Genomic DNA, 25,526 nt, shown 5'->3' on the forward strand with positions numbered 1-25,526 from the left:
TACAATATTCACAAAAATCACCATTAGTTATAGTGGATTTAATCAAAATGATCAAGTTTTTTGATTTTAGAAAATGTCCACATTTGTTCGGAATGGGTCATTCCAAACATTTCATACTAATTTCATGTCACACTAAAAGTATTTGTCCGACAAAAAAAAATACATTTTTGTTTTTATGACTGACATTTAGCAAATGACCAATATATGACAGTGATCTAGTTTTCAGTGATTTGTAATTCGCAACTCGAATAGTTAAGCAATTATCGGTTGCTTTATGTTAGTGGTACAAACAAAAAAAAAACTTCTCAATCTTCATACTTGGTGAATCGGTAAAGATTATAAATAAAATAAATAAATAAATAAATAAATAAATAATAATAATAATAATAATAATAATAACAACAACATATTTATTAAGATGTGCTAAAAAAAATCGAAAGCACAAAACCAAAGGTGGTCAGGGAGGATGTATAGTATATATGATTTGGTTTCATGGTGACCTGAAGAGATGATTTCAGGCAGCTTATGTGTATCATCATCACCTACAAACTCGGATCTTAACTTCATCAATAATTGCCCTAAATGATTAAGGCCTTCACCATCTTGGCATCCACCACAAAAGAGATGATGAGAAGAAGCTTCAACCCACTGTTGACAAAAGCATCGATTTCAAGTGCGGGTATTCCTTTCACCAATTATCTTAGGAGATAAAGTTGGATGTGAATCATATTCATAGGGAGATAAAGTTGGATCAATTGTTGATGGTGTCAAATCAGGAATGGGTTGCAGATATCCACTAATAAGCACATCGGATTCTATCTGCAATTAATTTATCAAGTTTGTTAGAATGAATTCTACATATCAATGAAAGTACATTTGCTATATAGAACCAACCTGCTCATAAGAAATATCACTTAATTCCAAAGCTTGTGTCATTTCAACCATCCCAAGTTCCCCAACTGGAGAAGGCGCATTCCTTCCACCAATGATCTTAGGAGCAACAAAAGCATGCACCTGCATCATAATTTTACCCAGTTATAGCATTCTACTTTCAAACAAATTAAACTGAAAGATGATATATAGTTTCATACACCTTGTGTATGACACTGGATAAAATAGCTGATGACGATAATGTCCCTCCACATTCCCACAAGACTGAAAGATACCCGCGATCATAAAGATGTTCCACAACTTTTTTAGGGTTAAAAATGTCAAATTCCACCACTTCAACGCCTTTTGAGGCAAGAAACTTCTGGAAACTTCTTCGTGCGCCTCTTTGAGTGACAACTATTGTGGGCACATCTCTAACATCCCAAAGATTTGCAACCTCGGGAAGTTCAAGTGTTTGTGACATAACAATTCGTGTAGGTAAATGAGCACCACCATTTCTTGGAGTTAAACGTGGATCTACATTTTTTCAAAAAACTTTTACTAAATACTTTTGAAATATTTATTGTATGATTAAGTAGGTGACAATAATTAAAGTTTCATACCATCTTTGCGTACTGTATTTCCTCCTACAATAACTGCATCGCTTCTACCACGTAAGTCAAAGACTCGTGATCTTGACTTTTTGCTGCTTATCCATAATGAATGTCCACTACTAGTAGCAATTTTTCCTGTAAAAACATGTGGATAAAATGGAGCAAATGCATAGGTTTTTAAATTTTACAAACAACATATATATATATATATATATATATATATATATATATATATATCATCATCACTGACACTCACCATCAAGAGTCATTGCGTACTTTAAAACAGAGAATGGGACTTGAAACGCTGATCTATATAGCAAAGGGGCATTCACAACAAGACAAGATTTCAAAGCATCCTACAAGAAATAATGTAGTATAAGATTGATAGATTAACAACAAATTAATAGCATGTGCGAATGCTAAAAGATTATACAATACGTACCTCCATGAAGACACCTTGTATATCTTCCCCAAGAACATCAACCTGCAGTCCTTCACTTTGCAATGCCTGAATAGCATTTCCACGAAGATGTTGCAATGGATGCCTGATCCCAATTACAACTCTGGAAATTCCTGCCTAAGGATTATGATTATTAAGCATGTAGATTTGAACAAATTACTGTAGACTATTGCAGTATATGGTGAAATTAAGCAATTGCAAAAACCTTAATAAAAGCAGATAGAGATGTGTTATCGCCGTCGCAGTGTCCAGGTTCCATATTGACATAAGCAGTGGCGCCTCTGCAATACTCTCCAGCGGCCTCCACCGCCTGGACCTCCGCCGGTTTCGTCCCTTGCGCGTAAAGATATCCTTCTCCGAAAACTTTATTCCCCACGCTGCTGTTTTTTGCTATCACGCAACCAAAGTTAGGGTGCGGCGCCGTGAAACCGGCTGACAGGTCCGATAACTCGGCGGCGCGTTTTACATACGATGCATCAAGCGCGTGGTGTTGTTCGCTATTATTCATAATAGCGCTGGCCTTGAACTTCATTGGGGTAGCAAACCCCATTGCCATCGACATCGCCATCGCCATGGCAGATCAGAGATTACCAGCTTCTGTGGGCTGTGGCAGATAGATTACTCGATCGGCGGCGCGTTTCAAGTTTTATATTCAATAAATACGGCACTTATCATGTCATACTGCATAAACACGGCACTGATCATGCATCCTGCAACAATCGAACCTTACATTACATATTATATACTTATAATAATTCTATTTTAGGAAACTTATGAATTGAATGGAACAGATTATTAAACATCTAACATTAGTTGTTTTCTAGTAAAAACCATTCAACTTTTACAAAAAATATATACTGATGAATTTACCCTCATCCAACATGGTTGCTTTAGAAAACTTACATATGTGCTTAATAGAAGGGATCCTTGAATAAAATCTGTAAAAATAATAATAATAATAATAATAATAAATAAATAAATAAAACTCACTAATCATAAAAAAAAAAAAAAAGTTGAACTAAAATTAGGAAAGTCATAAGAGAATTTTGTTATTCTCTGTAAACTCATGCTTGGTTTTTGTTTATGTAGTTCATAACTATATGATTTAGGTTGATCTTGTGTAATAAACGTCAAACATGGACTTTCTTATCCACCATTTTGCCTCTGATTTCTTTTTTGTGTTTATTATTCACTCCTCTTCAATTTGTTGTTGGATATAGTTTATTTTTGTGTTGATTCCGGAGGCATCCTCACGCATCTTCTCAATCTCTTTTTGCTGGTCCTGCATAGCCTCTGTTTAACTTAGTTGTAGAGAAACAAAAAAAATCAGTTTAAAACGATCTGTAAAGGTGAGCATTTTGTGCCATTTTAGTATATTGGCATATCAAATTTACTAAAATATATATGTACATTCTCTAGTGGGTGGTGGAGAGACATGCGTTTTTACTGTTTTCTAAGTGTTTCCACATCCTAATAGTTTGCATTTTTTATTACATATTTTCAGATTTGTTGGATAATCGATGAAATGTACCAATTTATACTCGACTATAATGTAATTTTTATTAAGAATTCAGAATATTAACACTTGATATTTTGTTGTAAAGATTAAGAAATAGGCATATATATGAGAAAAAAACACTAATATTAATATTAATTAAGTTTTTTAGTATTTATTTAGCATTCTCATGTTCACTTGCGAGACTTTCTTTGTTCCTTGAGAGTGCTACCTATGTAGTGGGGTTTGGGAAGACTATGACAGGTGTAGTACCTGCATTTGCTCTAGTGTTCATATGTCTGACAGTTGATGGTGAATTATAATTTTAGGTAATCGGCCATTAACCATCTTAATGGCTTTATGATTATATATATATATATATATATATATATATATATATATATATATATATATATATATATATATATATATATCAAGCTATAGAAAGAAGAGGTTGATACTAAATGGTGAAATCTAGAAATGTCACTGTGATGATTGATGTTGAAGCTCGTTTATTTATGTCCTAAAATTCCTTGAACCCTGATAGAAGGTTTGTGCTAAAATATACCTAAGTAGGAAATGTAATTGTTCATTTTTTCACTTTCAACTGTGCAAGAGGAAAGATTGTAAATATTTAAGATGGATGATCGAGGAACTAACTGGACAAAGCTACAAAGATTTACTTCTTGAAATGCACGAAAGAAACCGGTAGTTTGAAGTTGAAAAGCAGGAGTTTCGTTCTTACTGTTGTTTTAGTCATTGCAGTTCTGATTTTGACGTTGGGCAATGTTATATTTGCAAAAAATATATGTAATGGCTTTGCTATGATCCATTTATTATTAAATAAAGTTTAGTTTGGTGTCTTCATTTCAATAGCTGGATCAACCTTATCATAGAGAAAACTTATATTACGTTGTCCATCTGCAATGCTTCTTCAATAACCAGGGAGCTGCAACAAGACTCTCGATATGATAAAAAAAAATATCGTGAGGAAAGAATATCATCGCGAAAGTTTATCAGGAAGAAAAGATATCATGTTAGAAATGGTTCGATTGGTCCTTTTCTTACATTTAGGATAAAAGTGACTCTCTTGTAAGTTGTAACACATACATGACCACCTTTTATGGTGATTTTAGAGAATAACGTAAATTTATATCATAATATTACACAAACAGAAACTTGATGCAGTCACAAAGGTCCGAAATTTTTTGTTTTAGATAATGTAGCCATTAACATGAGATAAATGATAAATGAAATTCCTTTAATTGAACAGTACAACAAATGCAGTGGTATTTATATTATAAATTATTATTATAACAAGGTGGGATACTTGGCATCAAGGAAGTCCCTAAGAATCTTGGCGGATTTCTGGCCTCCCATTAATTCAGCAAGTCTCTCCATTGGAAGGAGAGCCAGATCCGCCAAGCTGCTGCACCCGTCCATTATTGTCCTGTAGTTGGCATCCGTCACCCCTGGTAGCCGCCTTAAAAACTCAACCGCACATGTATTGTAATTCTCAGCCCTGCACCCCAAAACACTACTATTATTACCCATCTACTGTCTACTGTCTACTGTGTGAAAAATAACTGCATACCTAACATCATCTTCCACAACACCTTCTTCTGAAGGTACACCGACTCTAGTTGCCTTGGCTTCATCGGGTTCATCTTGATTTGTTTTAAGAGAAGCAAAAATTTCTGCAGTTGCATGCAAGCTGCGAGACCACACAATTCGCAAACGAGGAAAATGTAGAACCAGTAAAGATAGCTTTGATATGATATTATGAGGCGTCACATCATCCGTAATCTCACTTGTTGACTGCAACCAACATTTTTATCATTTTATTATTATATAAAAAACATGTATGATTTTCATAATTGAATTTACCTGAAATGAGAAGCTTTTGTCTTGTGAAAATTCGATTAAAAGAACGGGGATTTGGTAATAACGGACCATCATTTCAACTTGGTGGTAAAGGCGACCCGATGCAAAACTACCGAAAAGATCTTGAATGCTTTTTCTCTCGACACAAATCATTGGTGATAAAATGTAATCTCCAACTTCTAGAGTCACTGGTATTATATGCATGCCTTTCTGATGAAGTACGTTTGGAAGGCTGCTCATGAACTCCCTCATATCCACTATCACCTGTCATGGACAATGACAATGTAAGGCCATAATCAACATTTCACTTTTCCAAAGTTAAAAATGGTGTAACAAGATTGCATACTTGCATCTCTTTCACAGCTTCCTTCTGTCCACCTGCCTTCCTAGTTACCATATTTTGTTTTGATGGAGATTCTGTCTCCATGGTGCTATTCTGACCAATTCCATGAGCCACCTGATCATACATTTCACAAGTCACCAAACTTTTTTTATTGCCTAAATGCAAGAAATAGCAACGTGCTTATGACCACAAAATTTATGAAAGATTGAACCTGATCAACTGGCAACATCATCATGGATTTCTGCCTAATCAGGGATTCAAATGCTCCATTTTCACGGCGTATACTGGCCTCAAACTTCTGCACTTCTGTAGAATCTTCATAAAATAAAAAATAAACTTTCACCTTCTTTAACGGATTTTCCGCTTTATATATTTCAATTTCTCGCACAAAAGCAATGTCAGGGTGGTAAACAACAATAGCAGAAGGCTTCAAAATGTCAAGAACTTGCTGACCACTTTCATATGCATAAAAGTGAACAGAAGGAATCTTTTTTACATTGTCTGGTTTCTCAACATCAGCCCCTTCAACATGCTTCTTCAAAACTGGGATTGAGGGCTCAGATTCTTTAACTGATGATGTCTCAAGTTTACTTTTATCATCTTTCTTTATGGGAACATTTTTTGAGGGCTGCTTTTTCTTGCCTCTTGAGTTCCCTTTGCCTCGCCCTTTATGGACCACATTATTTTGAGGATCATCTACTACTTCAATAACTTTTTGGACTCTTTTACTTATTTCAGTTGCTGCTGCTAAAAGGGCATCTTGTTCTTGTGTTGCTATGCTGCTGCTTTCTACTCCCTTTGTGGGTGTCAAAGGAACTGCTCCATCAAGTACTCCAAAACCTTTAGGGTTTTGGGGTTTCTTCTTATTGCGCTTTGGTAAGGCTTGCAATTGTACTTTACTAACCAAATACTTCTCCCACTCTCCACGCATGACCTTTATAAGAAACAAGTGAGAAAAGTTGTTTTCTTGATCCGGTAAGCTATGTTTGAGTGTTTCCTTTTTATTTAATACAGAAAGAACGACTTAGCAGAGAAAATTGGTGAAAAGAGGAAAACCTTATTAGGATTGCTGGTGATACACTCCTCAAGTTGCACACATGAGTGTTCATCTTTACATGCAACCAAAACCATGCCATTATTATCTTGATTAATTTCAACAACACATTCATCATTTGATGTGGCTTGCTTTTCCCTTTCGGCTTCTATTTCTTCAAGAATCTCCTGCAGTAGGTAAAGCAAAAAAGGTGAACATGAGATTAAGCAATTACAACTATCACAATGGGAGGAAAAAAAAAGTACAGGTTCTAGGGGAAATCGTTCTTAGTAATAACTAATAACTAATAAATAAATCCAGATGTAGAGACCTCAAAACTTGAATTATATATTTATTCCACAAGTTTATATTGATGTCTGCAACATATTATTCACAACAAAAAGTTGAACTCACTCACTCACACGCAACACCTTCCACTTTGGTGCCTCCTCCAAGACTTCCTCTAAAACTACACTACTATTGCCATTCATCACTGGAGAATCTACAAATTCACACAAAGAAATTGGTCATATAGACTAGAAAGTAGTAAGTGACATGACTGTTTAAAAAGAATTAACAGCATTGTGGCCAATTCTGGAGTGGTAAGGCTTCAAATTAGAAAACTAATATCACAAATCAACATTTCAAGTCACAGGAAACATCAGAAAGTGATTGGCAAGTTCACATGCAAGATTCTCACCTTCTTTATCATTGCTGCTATCATCCAACTTCCTCTTTTTGGACTTCACATTCATGGTTGAGGTGGTCAAATCTTCACCCTTTGACCTACTAAAGTGATAAACCCGTCTTTTCGCATATTCAAAGATCTTATAACTGGATTCTGCAAAGATCCATACAGAACGAAAACTCTCTGATGCTCTCAATGAATCTAAATACTTTAAATAAGTCACTGCATCATACCTGAATCAAAATAGAAACATCAGAAAGTCAGATTTTAACAACATAACCTATCATTGTAAATGAAAAATATGTATATGTTTTGAGTAATACCTAACAAGATAATCAAGCAACTTCCGCAAGGTTTTCAAATCTGAGACAAGCTGCTTAGTCTTCTTCCCCAATGTATGCCAGATTGGATCTAGTTGCCGCCTTACAATCTCATCAAATGACTTGAACAAGCCGTTCTCCACAGTCAAATCCTCCACGTCAACCTTGTTAGTCTTCCTCATCTCCTTCAAACAAGCGTCCATGACCTCAATCACAGCTTTCTGAATACCCACCATGTAAGCAGACATGGGGACCCTGATGTCCACTACTTCTGGTGGATCCCTCTCTAGTTCTTCTGATACATATACCTGAGAGAGTGCATCAGAAATTACAATTGAACTAATGACAATCGGGGTAAATGTTTTTTTTTTGTATATTGAAAGCTTAAACTAAAACTCCAAAAGTATGCTTTTGTAGTTTGAGATATGGAAAAAAAAAATGGTTTTGACAACAAAAATGAGCGACTATCTAGTTGAAACAGACAATGGCTAATCGGAAATTCCAAACATCACAAACTCAATTACTTCCATACCTGAAACCTGGGCCACAGATGGAGTTTCCTGAGAAACAAGCATTTGAGTGTTCTCTCGGCCTTGGCGAATCCAGAAACCATAGCATGGGGCTTATCTGAAAACGCACGAACATAAAGATTCTTATTCGACGACCTAAGAATTCGGACAATGAAAGCCTCAGTACAAGTTTCTGATAAAGAATGTGCATTGAGAAGGATGATCCCGGCCACGGCAGATGTAGGAAGGCGGCGAGTGAGGAGGTCAACGATGAGGATACGAGAAGTGATGAAGAAGGCGTTCCCGGAGGAGTAGAGAGAAAGGCGATGATGTGAGGGGAGGTCAGAAGTGATCTCGGACGGAGAATTGGTGATTTCGTTGTTAGGGTTAGGGTTTAGGGAGGTGAGGATTGAATGCTTCTGGGAAGGGGATGCAGAGAGGATGAGAAGAGTGCCTTCGGAAGTGTCGTGCAGGTGGAGGAAACCGGCAATAAGTTTGTGGAGAGCAAGCCCGGAAGAGATAACGACTAGGCCGCCGCCGGCGGTGGGTTCTTCAAGGAGATCGGCGATTATGTGTTCGTGAAACTGAACCATTTTCTTCTTTCGTTTGCCGGTGAAAGTTGAAACGCAGGTTAATTTATACGGAGGAAAAAGTGATACATAGATTTCGTAAACTGCAAATTTGGTACCTGTGGTTTACTATTTTTCGTGTCTGGATGGATTCCTTTGCAACATCTAAAATCGTGAATATGTTAAAAAAAATTACAAGGAGGTCTAAAACAAATAATGTTACTCGAATTGAAGATTTATTTATAAAGAATAAATATCACAATTCGGTCCACTTTTTGTGTGGTTACTATTATAAATAAAAATAAAAATAAAAATAAAAAAATAAAAAAACAAAAACATGAACATTATATATATATTAAAGAGCATGTGGAGTAACATTTCAATATTTATAATTTTAACACTATACTTTTACTTTTTCTTAATTTTGCCACTAAAGTTACAATAAACTTTTCTTTTTTATAATTTTGCCATTTTATTTTTACTTCTTCATATTTTTGTCACTAAACTTTCACTTTTACTTCTTTAAAACCATTTTTCTTTATTCTTTTATAATTTTACCACTTTATTTTTACTTTTTTATAATTTTGGCACTAAAGTTTCAACAAACTTTTCCTCTTTATAGTTTTGGTACTTTATTTTTACTAATTTTGCCACTAAACTTTCAACAAACTTTTCATCTTTATAATTTTGGCACTTTATTTTTACTTCTTTATATTTTTGTCACTAAACTTTCACTCGTGCAACGCACGGGTCTTTTCCTAGTTTTAATGAATACCTTTTATTTCTTCCTTTAATAAGATTATGTTATTAACATTTTACATAAAGATTATTTGCTTGATTCTTTACAAGTCGCATTGTGAGTTTGTGACTATATCAAAACTATAATGTAGAATAATATTGTGTTTATATAACTAGTCAAATGAGTAATGATATGTTAAATTAGAATCCCAAAATTGGAACAATAACATCCTGAGAGTTTTTAATATAAAAAATACATTTAAATACCGATATCTAGAGTTCTACACCTTCAAATACAAAAATACAACCGTATAGAACTAAACGCGCCTAACAAACACAAAATCGGATATACTGGATTAAATTGGGTGTTACAAAATCCCTACTAACATTTATAGGATGTGATATAGCCAAGAACATAGAAAACCCTCGACTGGAAACTAGAGACATTGTCAACTGTTATCGTTGCTACTGCTGCTAAAGATGTTAGTAGTGAAAGCAATTGCGATACTATTATGAAGAACAATGTCACGACAGCAATAATAGATACAAAAAAGAGATTGACTTCATTCTCGTTGAATCTGAAAGGAAGGAAAAAATTTATGAGATGTGCTAGAATGTATATCAAGCAGATACAAAAACCCATCTTTTTTGCTTCCCAAGTTGAATCGGCAGTAGAAAAAAAAAAGCTTCACTCACAGTGGTCTAGAAAGAGGATTTAACTTCTTTATAAATTATACATATGTAATGTGAAGAGCAGAGTGGTTTATAACTTTATATAGCTAAGGAATGAACCACGAGTCTTCCATGGGAAGTTTTAAATAAGCTGGTTTCAACACGAGTGCTTTAGGTATCTTGTTGGTAATAAAAGTAACCCTTTAAATATCTTGTTGGTAACAAAAGTAACCCTTTAAGTATCTTGTTAGTAGCAAAGGTAGCCCTTATGCTTTAACGTGGGCTACTTTCCGTTAGTAGCAAAGTCAATCCTAACTTTTTCTAGCTGCCGACAAAGTATAGTTGTCATTTGTGTCGAAAGGAAACTATTGATATACCTTTGAAAATTAAAATGTTTATCGAACTCTCGCTAATTATCATCTTTTTGTACGATTATAAAGTTAACATGTGTGTCGATCTCTTTGTTGAACAAATAGATAAAACCTCAACTCTTGCAAACTAATGAAGCAAATATATAATAAAGAAAGGAATAAAATATAAGTCAAAATTATAGAAATTGTTAGGCCTTGATCGAAACCTTGCTAAACTTTCGAACCGAAAAGGACACGGGTTTTTCTAAGACGGATACGTTAATGTTGTTCCAAACATCTGGGATTGTGGGAAGTGTCACAATTTTCTCTGCAATTTCCATATCTTCCGGAAGAACTTGTCCAAAAACCGTATATGACTTTTTCCATTCTTCATGATTCGCTAAACTTATAAAAAATTCGGGACCCGAACCGATCCATGCAACCGAGCCCCTTTGGATAATGGGACATTCTTCGGTTGGTATTTTGTTGAAAATAACTCCTTCGGCTTCTAGTGATCCTTGAATCAATGCAAATGGAGGTCCGAATGAAGCCTGAGAAGGAGATTGATTAGATTTATCAGTTTATTTTAGCATCCTGCTTTCATTTCTTCTTATTACAGTATTGAAAAATCTACCCAATTATAGCAATATCATCCTATAACCCGGGAGATTATGGGATTGAATTAGTATGAAAAGAGAAAAAAGTACAGTGTTATAAGTGGGTAGAGTTTTCAAAATACAATGTCTTAATAAGAAAAATATTGAAATCAAAAAGTGTAGAGAAATGTTACTGATTTCAAGTGATGTCCTTTTGAATTCCAAGATTGGCCACGACCTTCAGCTCGATAAAATTGGCAACCGACACAATGACGCATTGTCAGCAACTCAAGAATGTACATAACTGAACGCGGAGCACATTCGGGGAGAAGCTGCATCAAACCATGTATTTTCTTTTAGAATCACGCAAAAGAAAAAAAAAAATTAATGTATTTTGACTTTTGAGGTCAAACATACCGAGTTTGACCTCAAAAGTCAATGTTGCTAATAAGTAGCATCATGAGATGCAAAATTGGAAAGGTTTTTTTACAGTTTCCACTTACTTTTATGCGAAGAGCACCATATTTTGTTTCCATTTTCACGATGCCCTGCAATGAAGAAAATAAAGAAGAGTAAAGTCAGCACATTTCATTAATCATAGGAAGCCGATTCTAAAAAGATTCACAAGTAATAAAACTTTGGTTGTGTAATTCCAAATCAAAATTTGAATATATATATATATATATATATATATATATATATATATATATATATATATATATATATATATATATATATATATGGCATCCAGTAAAGCAATGCAGTTTTCAACTTTAGTAGTGATATGAATTCTTCAGCTTTTTGCAAAAAAAACTGATAACCTAATCAAACTTAATAATAAATGCAATATGAGGATATATTTTGGTAGCAAAAAATCTTATAAACAATTTCGGATCTGAAAACTCATAGATTAGACCTCAAAAGTCAAAAATCCAGCATTCTCATTTTGTATCAAAAGGATCATGGAAATCAATGCTTAGGCAATTGACAGATCTACCCTTTTGGGAACACATTCTATACATTAGCCAGTGTTATCCTATACTAAGAGATTAGATTAGCATTACCTCGCCTTTTCCAAAAATTAGGCCAGAAGTCCAGATGGTGTTTTCTCCTGCTTCTTGCCTATCAGGAGCCATAGGATCCTTCTGTTTCTTCAACCAACACTGTATGTACAAACAAAGTGTATTAATTAGTTTCAAAGATCACACAAGTGACAAAACAGATTTTTTTTCAAATGTTATTTGCCAAATCCCAACAGGATTATATTAGATAAGGCCTTCTAACATTTCAAAGTAAGCAAGATTCATATGTTGGATCACAATTTTCGGATCGATTGAAATATAATACTTATCAAACTAAGCAATGTCCATCCTCACAACACTATTGTTTGATTTAAAGAAGCCTAAAGATCAAATCTTGAACTTTAACACAAAGTATGAATCAACACAAACATTAATTTGAAAACAATGACCAAATTCAGCCTTTTCCTAAATGGGGTAAAGAAATTCTAACTTGCTAGTTTTTTAAGACACTAACAGAATCACAGTTTAATTGAATAATAATCTCAATTCTCAAAAGTCAATGATCGAAAAGTCAAAATTGCAACTTACCTCGCCGAATTTTGACCCGCAAGCATCAGGATTGCCGCAGAACACCCAAGAATCACACATACAAGGCCCATCATTGACATTACACATCGCCTTGCAAGCATTACAGCACTCAATTGACGAATTGAACTTGTGATCCGAACCCCACTTCACAGCAGCACCCCACAACTCAAAGTTAGCAATTCCTCTGCAACAGCCACCATCGTTTTCTTCCACTTCCATAGATTCAACTTCTGGAATTGATGAAAATTTGGCGTCCTCATTGGGTCTTAAAATCGAAGACATGAACATATACACAAGAGAGCAAGAGAAAAGACCCATCACGAGGAGGATCAGTGAGACCCAACGCGTTGGTTCAGAATCGATCTGCCTCCGACCCATTAGGGTTTGATCAGTGAGAAACAAAACCCAGCAAAGATTTCAATTGATTTTGGGTTTATATTGTGGGTTTGGTGTCAATTTGGCGGAGGACGAGAAAACTTTGACCAAAAAGGGGAAAACGACTCTGTTTCATAAAATTCTTGTACATTGGAGAGTATATGCAGAGACATGGAGGATTCTGATGCCAAATTAATTAATTTAGTCAGAAATTGAGGCACGATTTTGTCTGATCCTAATAAATTAAGGTGTAAATTAATGGGAAAAGGGAATCGCAAGAACCTAACACGATTATTGCCTTATTGGTCAATGAAGCTTTTTGAGTTGCTAGTGACATGTTTGCTACAAGAAAACAATTTGATCATCAATGATCTATTTATAGCTATTTGACAGATTGCCCATGTGCTTACATCGTCTATATATGGAGGTGTTGAAAATCATCCCATCCTTTGAAAAAGGTTGTTTTGCACGGGTTCTTTCATTTGTTAGTTTTGGATGATCAGATTATAAGTTGTTTGAATGGACGTTTGTATATTGATACCTAATTCAGGAAAACTATTTATTAGTTTAGTAATCATGTAAGTTAACATCAAGATTAACACATGCAAGTTGTAACGTAATGTTTTATCACAAATGAGTCCAACCTTAACATTAAAAAACAAACATAAATGGTAATTTTAAGCACCAATAGTGTTTCTACTCCGATCGTATACTAAAACATCAAATGCTAAGGCACGTCTCATTTGTCTTGTCAAATTGGCATTTTCAACTACCACTTGGAAGATGTCATTTTCTTTTTCAATCTCATTTTGAAGTTCTTTTTTAACAGAAAGATAGTTTTATTGACTTGGTTTGAGACGTTGATGTACTTAACAAACACATGATCAAATCTCTCATTAACCCATGTTCCACCGGCAAGTACTATAAAAAAATATTCACCTAAGTTGCATTTCAAAATAATACGTTAAGAAACTTACTAAATATTTAATGGGGTTAGACATAGCAAGCATTTAAATAAAATTGTCGCTGATATATAAATAATAAATTTAATATGTAATACTAAAAACTCAATTTCAAAACACTCTTAAACTCATCTTTATAAATCACACGGTTGGAGAGTTTACTTTTTGTTAAAAAAATACGCTTCAAATCCCTCTTGAGTATATTTTTAATACATGTCATCAGGCCCGGCCCTGTACATGGGCGAGTTGGGCCAGGGCCCAGGGCATCAATAAAATAGGGGCATAATTTTTTATCCCATATGTATTATTATAGTATATGGATGTCGGCCCAATCCATTTTGTGCAAGAAGAAATCAGCGTTTCTGGAGGATGGTGAAAGCGTCCGCCAATTCTCCAAATAATTGAAGATCTTGAGAATAGCAATCGACAAATCGGTATTCGGTAATATGCTTAAAAACTGAAAATCGTACGCATGGTATATGGAGATCGAGGAGTCGAGTTCTAAATCAGCAAATCGGTATTAAATTTCTCATTCTAAATCGGTATTCAATCGATCATCTAAACCTGTGAACAAGTTCAGTTCTTTTTTGAAGTTTCAGTTTCCTTTCTAAATCAAATAGATATCTGATTTTTATTTTTTTCAATTTCTCTAAACCTGCTGTGCATTCAATCGATTAACTAAATGTGTTGTATTCCTGTTAGAGTTCAATTTTTTTTCAACTAATCAAGTTTCAAGTTTGCGAGTTCTGACTTCCGAGTTTTGAGTTCCTATTAGACATTACAACGTGCAGCAACCGGCAACAGGCAACGAAAGAATCAAAGAAAAGACCTGTAACTGTTGGATTTTCTGATTTCTGAATGATTGAATCTCTCCATTCTTCAACTGATTTGGGTGAGTTCTTCTTCATTTTTTGTCATTATTATTTTTCTTATTCTTTCTGAATTTCTGATTTCTTTTCATTGATTTGGGTGGATTTATTATCTTTACGGCTTTACCTGTTGGATTCGAATACAGTTAAATAGATTTAAAGTCTCAGAGAATTCTCATCTGTTTGAGCTTCAATCTCTAAGTCAAAATCTGATGTTTCTTTGTATCTAATTTTTGAGGTTTGTTTCAGCCTTCAGTTAAAATTTATGACTATCTGTGATGACCGATAAGCTTTTGATTTCTTCTCTGTTTGAATCATAATCTGCTGTCTCTCCTCGTTTTTTTAATTTGTCTTCTGAACTTTTGTGTTCTTTGTATTTGATGTGAATCAGGATTCAGGAGGCATCAAAGACATTTAATTATCTATTGAACTTCACTGTTCGGATTTCTATTGTTTTACTACCTGGACTTTTAGAGGTAGTAGAAGGAATGCATTTATTCCATTGCAGTTATAATACAGTAGTTTTAAAAAATAGTTTGTTATTTTATTTCTTATTATGTGATTAATTTTTCAGATATATTGATTATTTGGATTTATTTCTTATACAATAGTTTTAAAAAGTAGATTCTTATGGCTCTTGTTCAAGAAAAGTAGATTTGAAAAGATGTAATATTTTGAATTTATATTTGGTGTTTTGTTTGATGTTCCAAATTAGTTTGTTTAGATGAAGATTTATTTTGAAATGTAAATTTCAACAAATGCAATATTTTGAATCTATATTTGGTTTTTTGTTTGATTGTTCTAAATTAATTTCTTTAGTCAGTGTATTAAAAAAATATTGTTTAAATCTTGACTCCAATTTGATAAATGGACATCTAATCATATAAATTAATATGCAATAAGAATCGAAATTATTGACGGTATTGGTGTTGGTTTGGTGTTGGTTATGATTGCTTCCAATGAAAGAAATTTTCCAAATTAAAGCTCTGAAAATCGTGCTTCTGATGAAAGAAAATTTCCAAAATTAAAGCTCTCAAAATCGTTCTTCAAAGTACCATGACTCAAGAAAGATCGAATGGATTAACAATTTGAAGTATTTTTACAAAATATTGATTATTGTAACATAAGAAATGTTTTCGTGTCAAAAAAGGCATTTTTTTTGTTAGGTTTTGTTCGTATTTGTTTGATTATAAAATTTATTGCATTTTGATTTTATAAATCTTTTATATGTACATTTTCTCTATCGTACAGTACATGTATAAGGGCATAAAATTTTTATTTCGCCCCGGGTGGTAAAAAACAATGGACCGGCCCTGCATGTCATTTTAAACCTTTAAAAAAATATGCACTTTAAGACTTCCTAAGAAATCATCATCTTTAAAATATCTATGTAAAACACACTAGAACTTTTAACAAGGAATCGTCTCTTACTCGTATATTAAAAAATAAACATCCTACGAAATATCTTTTCAAATAAATCATTCTTATAACCCAAAACATTTTAAACACTTCTTAAATGACACCTACCTGAAAAAACCTTATAAAGAGAAATATCTTACCTAATCACCCTCTTAAAACATCTTAAACAACTATTGTCTTAAATCATACACATTTTCCAGAAGCAGCCACGTTGCACCTTCTAGAAGCAGTCACGTTGCACCACAGCATGCAGGAAACGTGTCACACACTGGGAGGGCGCAACGTGCCTCTGGTCTGGGCGTGACACGCTTCATGAAAAATCACCCTATAAATACCCCACCTCGCCTCATTTGATCTCCCACACCTATCATTGATTTATCTCTCGATTTCTTTTAATTCAAGCCTAATATTTCCTTAATTTTTAAGATTGTAGCGAAGCTCTAAGGTCCATGAGAGCCCAACATCTAGTAGCTAGCAGGTCCGAGTTCTTTCAGTACAATTTTCGGACTTTTGTCAGCAAAATCCATGTAAGTTAAGATACATTCAATATTATTATTGTGAAACTTATATTTATGTTCATAGTCGTTATTATGAACCTATAAATGAGATTTATCGGTGATTCCAAATCAAAATACTAATTGATCTACTTACGAGGATGATGTCTAGGCTGGATTTAGTGAAGTGTTTAAAGTGAGATTTCCAAATAGTAAACTTTGTATATCAAACGGACCCTACCTCCGATATGATCCTACCTGGTTGTTCATTACTTGATAGATCTTGATGTATACAATAGGATTAGTGAGGAATCTAGACTGCCATTATTCGGCAGGAATATAAGACTAAGACTTAGTAATATGAACCTAGGTCACGTCAGAGGAAAAGATAAAGTACCAAGGTGAAGTTCTGCCCAAATTCTGAGGCATCCACTTTTATCAAGTGAGTGCAAAGTTACTTTCATCTTACACATAAATATGAAGTATTTAGATAATTAAATGTATATGTGTTTATGTGTAAAGATGTTATGTGTTAGATGAAATGCTATAAAGATAAATTTATATGATTTATACCATATATGTATTTTTTATGAATAAAATATATTGGGTAATGAAGGGTAATGTAAGGTAAAAATGATAAGATGTTATAGTACGATTGAAAGATGAAAATGATGATAGGATGTCACGGCCTTAATAGTACTATTATACTAACGATGTAGGAACTAGTACTATTGTACTAACGATGTAGGAACTAATATTATTGTAATAACGATGTAAGAACTAATATTATTGTACTAACGAGGTAGGAACTAGTACTATTGTACTAACGATGTACAAACTAGTACTATCGTACTAATGATGTAGTCATCTAAAAGAATATAGATGTAACGACCCGAAAATTATGAGGTAAAAATTTCAATTTTTTTATACAATCAAAACACCAATTATCTTTTGTTCAAACATTTTAAGTATTTCATAATAAAACAGTCATCAGAGTACAATCCCAAAATCATCACACTGCGGAAACATGGGTGGATGCCCTGTGATAAAACCGGGATTTTTCCTTTCAAACTGGAAGTACCTGAAACATAAATTGAAAATCGTAATCACGAAATTTAGTGAGTTTCCCCCAAAATACTACATAATAAACAAACATACTGTCAAGCATATCTGGGTACCAGCCTACCCCTTCGGTCTATTTCAACCGGATATTGCTAAGCATATATGGGTGCTTGCCTACCCATTCGGTCTATCTCAATCGGATACTATCAAGCATATATGGGTGCTTGCAATCCCTTTCGGTCTATTTCAACCGGATATCAGATCTATTTCACCCCTACTACTACCACATAATATCATAACAGAAATCACAGAGTCACCAAGAAAATACAGGCATAACTGACAATTATCACAAAGACAATCATCACACTATAACATAAACTAGTGGGCCAACATTGGTGCCTTCGACCTACGGATATTGTGAAGGAAGACTCACCTCAAACCGCTGATAACCAACTAATTGCTCGGGTCACTGAACCGGATAACCTTGCACCAACTAACAATAAATACAACCTTAATTAGCAATTAACCCAATAACCCAAAATCTGAGGCCCACTCCATAATCCAACTTCCTAGAGGGTAATAGACCATTTTACCCTTTTCTTATTTGGCCCAAAACCAAGGCCCAACCCACTTTCTCAAAAACCCAATGTGGCCCAACTTCCTAATTGGGCCCAAAATTATCATGGGACCAATTCTAAGAAAACCCATAGCCAAATTGTCATTTTCAACTACCACTTGGAAGATGTCATTTTCCTTTTCAATCGCATTTTGAAGTTCTTTTTTAACATAAAGATAGTTTTATTGACTTGGTTTGAGACCTTGATGTACTTAACAAACACATCATCAAATCTCTCATTAACACATGCTCCACCGGAAAGTACTATAAAAAATATCCATCCAAGTTGCATATCAAATAATACGTTAAGAAATTACTAAATATTTAATGGGGTTAGACATAGTAAGCATTTATATAAAACTGTCACTTTTATATAAATAATACTAGAAAGGTTTTCGGCCCGTGTTAAGCACAGTCCAAGAATATGGTTGAAGGAAACCTTTTTTATTATGTCAACTATTTGACTTTGTAGATTTAATTGGAAAAAAATTGATAATTCAATGCTATGGTTGGATTGAAATGTCATTGCACAAGGCGTGGATAAGGAAAAAGTAGGAAGATATAACAAAAATAAATGAAATTTGAATGCTATAATACACATCCAGACAAAACACATCACTAATTCATGTATTTAGCCCTTCAAGTTTCATTCAGCCAACGCTAGTTGATGATATTTCTCTATAAAGAAAATAAATAAATTATACAACGTTAAGATATTAGACCAAATTAAAAAATAGATAAAATGCAAGAACTAACAATGTACTATCATGTATATGTGAATTAAAGCATCATACTTTAATTTTATTCTATTATAACATTTAAATAGGGTGCATGGATAAAATATACCTATAAAACAGATAGAGAAAATATATTAATAAAAACATTTCATATTTATCCAACCAATTTCAAGGTCTACCGGTGTGATAATTACACCGGCTACAACGAGATATCACGTTGATAATTAAATTCATTACAAATAAATCAAAAGAATGTCTCACTGCTTTATTGGTATTTTCAACTCACATAAAATATAGTAAGTTGTTCAATGATATGATAACCTTATACGTATTAAAATTATAAAAATAAGAATGTTTATCTGCTTCATTGGCATTCTCAACCCATTTAGAAACATACGAAAGCTTTGTGAAATAGTTTGGCTGCCAATTGAATGATCATTACCCACATTGTGTATCAAAGTTGCTTCTTGCAGTCTGTCAAAGAATTGTCAAGTATTAAGAATTACCAAAATGACCAAAAAGTACATTGCATATATTGTGATTATTATTAATGTATGTGTTTATGTTAATGTATGTGTTTATGATACATAAAAGAGACGTTTTTTTTAAATGTTTTTTTATATTTAGACTTGTATTACAACCTCATGCATAATGTAAAGGCAATTCAATGCTTTCAAGTGAAATTAATTAACAAATGATAAATGATCCCCGAAGAATTACCCATGCAATGTTTGTCCTCCATGAATATAAATAAGGCTCAAAACCATTTTTAAAATATCATCCAAAGAGTTATAAAGTACAAATCATTTAGATGTTATATCCGATAAATCTTTTACAAAGCTCACAATCGGTCCATTTTTCGCGCATGATTAAAAGTTGTTATTCCTGGATAACAAGTTTCATTATTATCTGTTCTTGTAACACAAAAATAAAATCATTTTTTTGTTTGTTTTTATTTCCAAAAAGTTGAAATCCCGTTTTAGATTCTTGATTTCATTTCCAAGTTTTTTTTCTCTTACCAGATCGAGAATTGTTCAATTTTGAATTTGGTTCCTCGCTTTCTGTCACACCCCTGAACCGAAGAAACGGCGGAAACGTCCGGGGGTTAGGGTGACTTCATCTTGTAGTACCATCACAGTGTATATAATTGAATCACGACAACATCATCATCACACATACAATAATACAGCCATCATTGTTTACATCATTGTTTTGGTTTACAATATTACATTCCCAAAATATAAGTGTACGATGATAGCAAAAATACATCAAAATCCATGAGTTCTTGAAGGCCAACCTGCTTAACGATTTCCTGAGAATACAAGTTATTTTGAAAATGGTCAACATATATAATGTTGGTGAGTTCATAAGCATATTTGTATGAAAAGTTTGTATCATTTTGTAAACACCAGAAAATCCGATATTTTCTGTAAAAGAAATAAATTGTTTGAGCGCTTTGCATCAAATCTTGTATTAAAGCATGTGTGTTTCTATTTTGAAAATGTATAAAGAGTGTATTCCAGAATTCCCATGTTTTCTGTTGTAAGTAGAAGGTAATGTATAATTGTAAGTTTTCCCAAAAAATCCGATATTTTCTGCCTGTAAAAGTATTGTGGTCTTAAAACCCAAAGACCGTAGAATGGTATTTGTATAGTATCGCCACTTTATAATTGTTTATGTATTCCGTAAATTTTACAGTGGAATTAATTTCTATGTGAGTCGTTATAACCATGTTTGATATTACGGAATTGCCTGTCATGACGTTTTTCAGGCGTCGACTTGTTTAAGGTAAGACATTTGTCACCCTAGACTGGCCTAGTCTAGCTATAGCGAACAGCTCAGATGCTGGGCTGTCAACCCCGTATAGATCTATACACAAACTCTTGCTCTCCCTCCAGGAGACTCTGGTTATAACTACAGGACTAAAAGTTGTACACTAGGTAGGTACGAATGAAAGAACGTGTCTCACAAGAACCTTAACTATGTTTACGCGAATATTGTATCCCACTGTGTAACGCAGTAAATAATGTTTCCGTGTATGTTTTAAGTTTACAAGGACCAATAAGCATGTAAATAGACTACAAAGGCCCAATAAACATGTAATGTATATTCCAGGCCCAATAAGCATGTAATTGGACCACTAAGGCCCAATAAACATGTAATGTATATTCCAGACCCAATAAGCATGTAATTGGACCACTAAAGCCCAATAAACATGTAATATATATTACAGGCCCAATAAGCATGTAATTGGACCACTAAGGCCCAATAAGCATGTAATTGGACCAATAAGGCCCAATAAACATGTAATGTATATTCCAGGCCCAATTAAAGTGAGAATGACGTATTTAATCCTTTTGTTATTACGTTGTTAGTTTTAGCTAAATTGTTTACCAAAACGACGTAAAAGGCCCACTTTTTGTAATGATGACATTTTTGGCCCATTAAGCCGAAAATTTATAATTTAGGCCCATTTTTGGTAAAAATGACACTTTAGGTCCATCAAGACCAAAAGTTTACATTTAAGGGCTTACTTTAAATAAAATAACATTTTTAGCCCACTTTTTGTTAGAATTACATTTTCGGCCCAATTTGATGAAAATTAACATTTACGGCCCAAAGGTATAAAAATTTACCTTTTCGGCCCAAATTTAAAAGATTGACATTTTCAGCCCCTTTTTAACCGAAATTTACATTTTTGGCTCAAATTTGTTTAAAAGGAAATTTTAATCCACAAGAGTCAAAATTTTACAATTTAAGCCCACGAAACCGTGAAGGCCCAAATTTAAGCCCATTTGGTGAAAATTTACACTTTTGGCCCTTTTAAAAACGTAAATACCTTTAAGACTCATTTTTACATAAAAATGACTCTTTTGGTCCTTGAAAAACCGTGAATGTCCCAAAGGCTTCACCTTTTTGTTCATTTGTCAAAAATGGCCCCTTAAATGGTTTTGTTTAATTTTCTAGTGTTCCACAACATGTTTACTCCTTTCACTTCATAGTAAGTAGTATAATGTGTGTTAGTTTTCAAACTTCGCTAAGTTTTGGTAGAGTTTTTGAGATTTATGAAGTTTCATCACATAACCACCACATATAACATAGAAAACACACGTAAACATGCATAAACACATAGATCTAACACAAAGCAACTTGTATCCTCCCCCAAAACATAGTAAAAACTGAAAATAGGGGGTATGAACTTACTTTGGTGTTTGGATCGGTTTTTGATGAAGAGATATGAGGAGATGATGTTGTTTTCGGCCTAGCTTACTTCCTTGATGAGTTCTTCGAATTCTAGGGGATTTAAGATGCATAAATCACGATTTGAAGAGTTAATGAGTATTAATTTTAACATAAACATGAAGTTAAACTCTTTGAGTGGAAGTGGATTACCAAAAATGGATGAATCTTGATGGAGTATCCTTGGACTCACACACAAGCACACACGATTTTCTTGGAGGAAAAAGGGAGGTTTCTTGAGAGTTCTTAGAGGATTTTAGAGATTGAAATGGATGAAGTGGGGAGGGGGTGGGATCTTCCGGCCGTAAATAGAGAGGAAGGAGGAGAGAGGATCAAAATGGTTAATACATGTAGGTTTATTCATAGAGATATGGGGGTTATTAGCTTGGAAGACCATTAAATAATAATTAGGTGTCAAGTTATTTAGATAACCTCATTTTCTCTTTTTTTTTATAAAAACCGAGAATGGGTGAGAGAATGAAAGAAGAGAGTGTATTGGGCTTAGGTTTAAATGTAGCTTAAAACACAATGGCCCAATAGAGGTTTTTCGATCCATGTGGGCCCACACATGTGTTTACGGCCCAAAACGTTAAAAGGAATGGGTTTTCGGCCCATTAAAACTAATTATGTGGTTTTAGGCCCAATAAAGCCCATGAAAACAAAGTAAGATGTTTTAGGCCCAATAAGTCCCATGAAAAGTCTTATGGCCTAAAATGCTATAGTTTAATGAATATGGGTCCAATTAGGGCCCAAATGAGGATTCTTAGCCCAAAATAATTCAGTTGAGAGTTTATTGGCCCCTTAGGCCCAATAAATGATTCCTGGTCCAATAATAGGTTTGAACCGGGAAGTTAGGGTTAAAGACCCAAAGTCGAGTGAATGTAGTATATTGAATTAGGTTTGGGCTTCATGAGTGAGTGTAACGCCCGCAGCTTCGGGCTAGTCAATTTAGAGACGATAAGCGTCAAAAATGACTTTTTAATAGAAGATTATTTAGAATAAATAATCTTAACCGAGTTATAGTATATGTCACAAGGGTTCCGTACATATAAAGAACACCGAAATCTGAGTTATAACGAAGAAGTTATGACCTGTCGAAGTTTTACGGCAAAACCGATACGGCATCGGGAATCGTAAAAAGTGATTTTTTGATAAACTACTTTTTAGCCTTAGTAATCTAAACAAAAGTCGCAGAATGTGTTAAACCGAGAGCGTCCATAAAAAGAACGCCCAAATCTGACTTCGTATGAGGAAGTTATGAATTTTCTAAGATTTGGCATAGCAGTGCACGACCCGAAACTCAAATTTTAGTTCGAGCGGTTTTTGGCCTACGCAACCTAAATAAGAGTTGAAGATCTCATTAATAGGAACTCAACGATAAAAAGATAGACGAAAACGGAGTCTGTATGAAGGAGTTATGAATTTTACGCAGACATTTAACAATATTATCTCCTCGTACTGTTAAATTTAAGATCGGTCGAGAATTAGCCAACGGAGTCTAAATGAAAGTTGTAGATATTGTTTTTACCTACGCGTGGATATAAAAAACGTCGAAAAATGGAGCTTGTATGCGATAGTTATGATTGTTCTAAGTCGGGAGGCTGCTGTGCGAGTTTAGGTGACGTGGCGCGATCATAGTCGTTGCTTTCTCTCCAAGGTAAGGCATCAGATAGTGACACATGGCACTGACTCGGCGAGTCAGTGACCCAACTCGGCAAGTCCATCAGCCTGACAACCTATAAATAGAGGTGTTGGGCATTTCCATTTCTTCACACCTCTCAAGCCTTCTTTCTCTCTCTAGAACCTCTCTCTAGCTCTCCTTAAGCCCCCTAAAGCCTAGGAAAACCCCCTAGCACCCGAAGGAAGCCCCGAGGCTCCCGAAGGCTCCGAGAAAAGAGCTTTTCAGTTTGGAAACTCTACTCGAGCGAAGCCCGGTTTTTAATAAAAATCCGTTGTAAGTGAGATACGCATACCGTACTTTAAATATAGCTTATATTTAAATATAATAGCATTATTATGAACCTATAAATAAGATTTATCAGTGATTCAAAGTCGTTATACTGATTGCTCTACTTACGGGAATGATGTCTAGACTGTGATTTAGTGAGGTGTTTAAAGTGGGATTTCCAAACAGTATACTTCGTATACCAAACAGACCCTACCTCCGATATGATCCTACCTGGTTGTTCCTTACTTGATAGATCATGAAGTAGACTCTGAGTTAATGATGAATCTAGACTAATAATTAGTCGCAATAAAGATCAGACTAAAACTTAGCAATAATAATGCTAGGTTTCGTCAAAGGAAAATAGAATGGTTAGAAGCGAAGCGCTGCCCGAGTTTGGAATCATCACTTTAATAAGTGAGTGCATCGTTACTTTCATCTTACACATAGATATGAAGTATTTTATATAAATTACGTGCTATGTGTGCATATTATCTGTATACTTGTTATCTATGTTGGATGAACGATTTTAAACATGTTTTAAATGATTTAAACTGTATATGTATTTTATATCTACAAAATATGATGGGTAAAACATGGGTAGATGAATGATGAGGGATGAAAGCTGATATAGAGGAACATTGGCAGTATGGACATAGTGCCCTATAGGTGAACATTGGCAGCAATGGACCTAGTACCATATAGATGAGCATTGGCAGCTGCGCCACAATCTGTAGATGTTTTTGATCTACTCTAAACATCCTAGCAGCTGCGCTCTAAGGATAGTATCGGCAGTTGCGCCTAATAGAGAACATTATAACCCTAGCAGTTGCGCCCAAAGGACAATTTCGGCAGCTGCGCCTAATAGAGAATGTCATAATTATGGCAGCTACGCCTAAATGATAATATTAGGAGCTGTGCTTGACAGCTGTGTCATTGACAACAATGGACTTCGTACCTATTCCTTAGGATAATCCTTAGGAATAAATGAACGAGAAATAGCTGATTCTTAGGGTAAATCCTTAAGAATAAAGAAGATAATGGGGATGGGTAATT

The 25,526-nt window shown here is 34.3% G+C and overlaps 3 protein-coding genes and 1 long non-coding RNA gene across 6 annotated transcripts; 1 reads left to right on the plus strand and 3 right to left on the minus strand.

Moving 5' to 3' along the window:
* Positions 1–336: 336 nt before the first annotated feature.
* LOC145165443 (riboflavin biosynthesis protein PYRR, chloroplastic-like) lies at positions 337–2,589 on the minus strand. The gene is made up of 7 exons (XM_079084183.1): positions 2,150–2,589; positions 1,927–2,061; positions 1,741–1,840; positions 1,494–1,619; positions 1,094–1,407; positions 895–1,014; positions 337–819 (listed from the first exon to the last, which is right to left on the minus strand). The coding sequence occupies exons 1-7, from the start codon at positions 2,516–2,518 to the stop codon at positions 670–672; spliced, it is 1,314 nt and encodes a 437-aa protein (XP_078940309.1). The 5' UTR covers positions 2,519–2,589; the 3' UTR covers positions 337–669.
* A 2,045-nt stretch (positions 2,590–4,634) lies between these two features.
* On the minus strand, positions 4,635–8,847 carry UVH1 (Restriction endonuclease, type II-like superfamily protein). Its single transcript, XM_079084184.1, has 10 exons — positions 8,240–8,847; positions 7,711–8,015; positions 7,400–7,620; positions 7,122–7,201; positions 6,723–6,887; positions 5,878–6,600; positions 5,670–5,780; positions 5,327–5,587; positions 5,034–5,257; positions 4,635–4,961 (listed from the first exon to the last, which is right to left on the minus strand). Exons 1-10 carry the CDS (start codon positions 8,807–8,809, stop codon positions 4,751–4,753), a joined length of 2,871 nt encoding a protein of 956 aa, XP_078940310.1. The 5' UTR covers positions 8,810–8,847; the 3' UTR covers positions 4,635–4,750.
* Positions 8,848–10,694: 1,847 nt separating this feature from the next.
* Positions 10,695–13,263, minus strand: LOC145165445 (peptidyl-prolyl cis-trans isomerase). Its single transcript, XM_079084185.1, has 5 exons — positions 12,752–13,263; positions 12,206–12,304; positions 11,645–11,689; positions 11,336–11,473; positions 10,695–11,096 (listed from the first exon to the last, which is right to left on the minus strand). Exons 1-5 carry the CDS (start codon positions 13,127–13,129, stop codon positions 10,755–10,757), a joined length of 1,002 nt encoding a protein of 333 aa, XP_078940311.1. The 5' UTR covers positions 13,130–13,263; the 3' UTR covers positions 10,695–10,754.
* Positions 13,264–14,412: 1,149 nt separating this feature from the next.
* On the plus strand, positions 14,413–15,668 carry LOC145165446 (uncharacterized). Of its 3 annotated transcripts, XR_013740058.1 has the most exons (3): positions 14,413–14,980; positions 15,104–15,195; positions 15,349–15,668. It is a non-coding gene; the product is annotated as an uncharacterized LOC145165446 (long non-coding RNA). The 3 variants fall into 3 exon arrangements; XR_013740055.1 differs by having other exon boundaries at positions 14,413–15,195; XR_013740057.1 differs by lacking the exon at positions 15,104–15,195.
* The last annotated feature ends 9,858 nt before the right edge of the window (positions 15,669–25,526 follow it).

This window comes from Lactuca virosa, chromosome 3 (genome assembly GCF_052849685.1).
Source record: "Lactuca virosa cultivar CGN04683 chromosome 3, Lactuca_virosa_CGN04683_v6, whole genome shotgun sequence".
NCBI classification, from domain to species: Eukaryota; Viridiplantae; Streptophyta; class Magnoliopsida; order Asterales; family Asteraceae; genus Lactuca; species Lactuca virosa.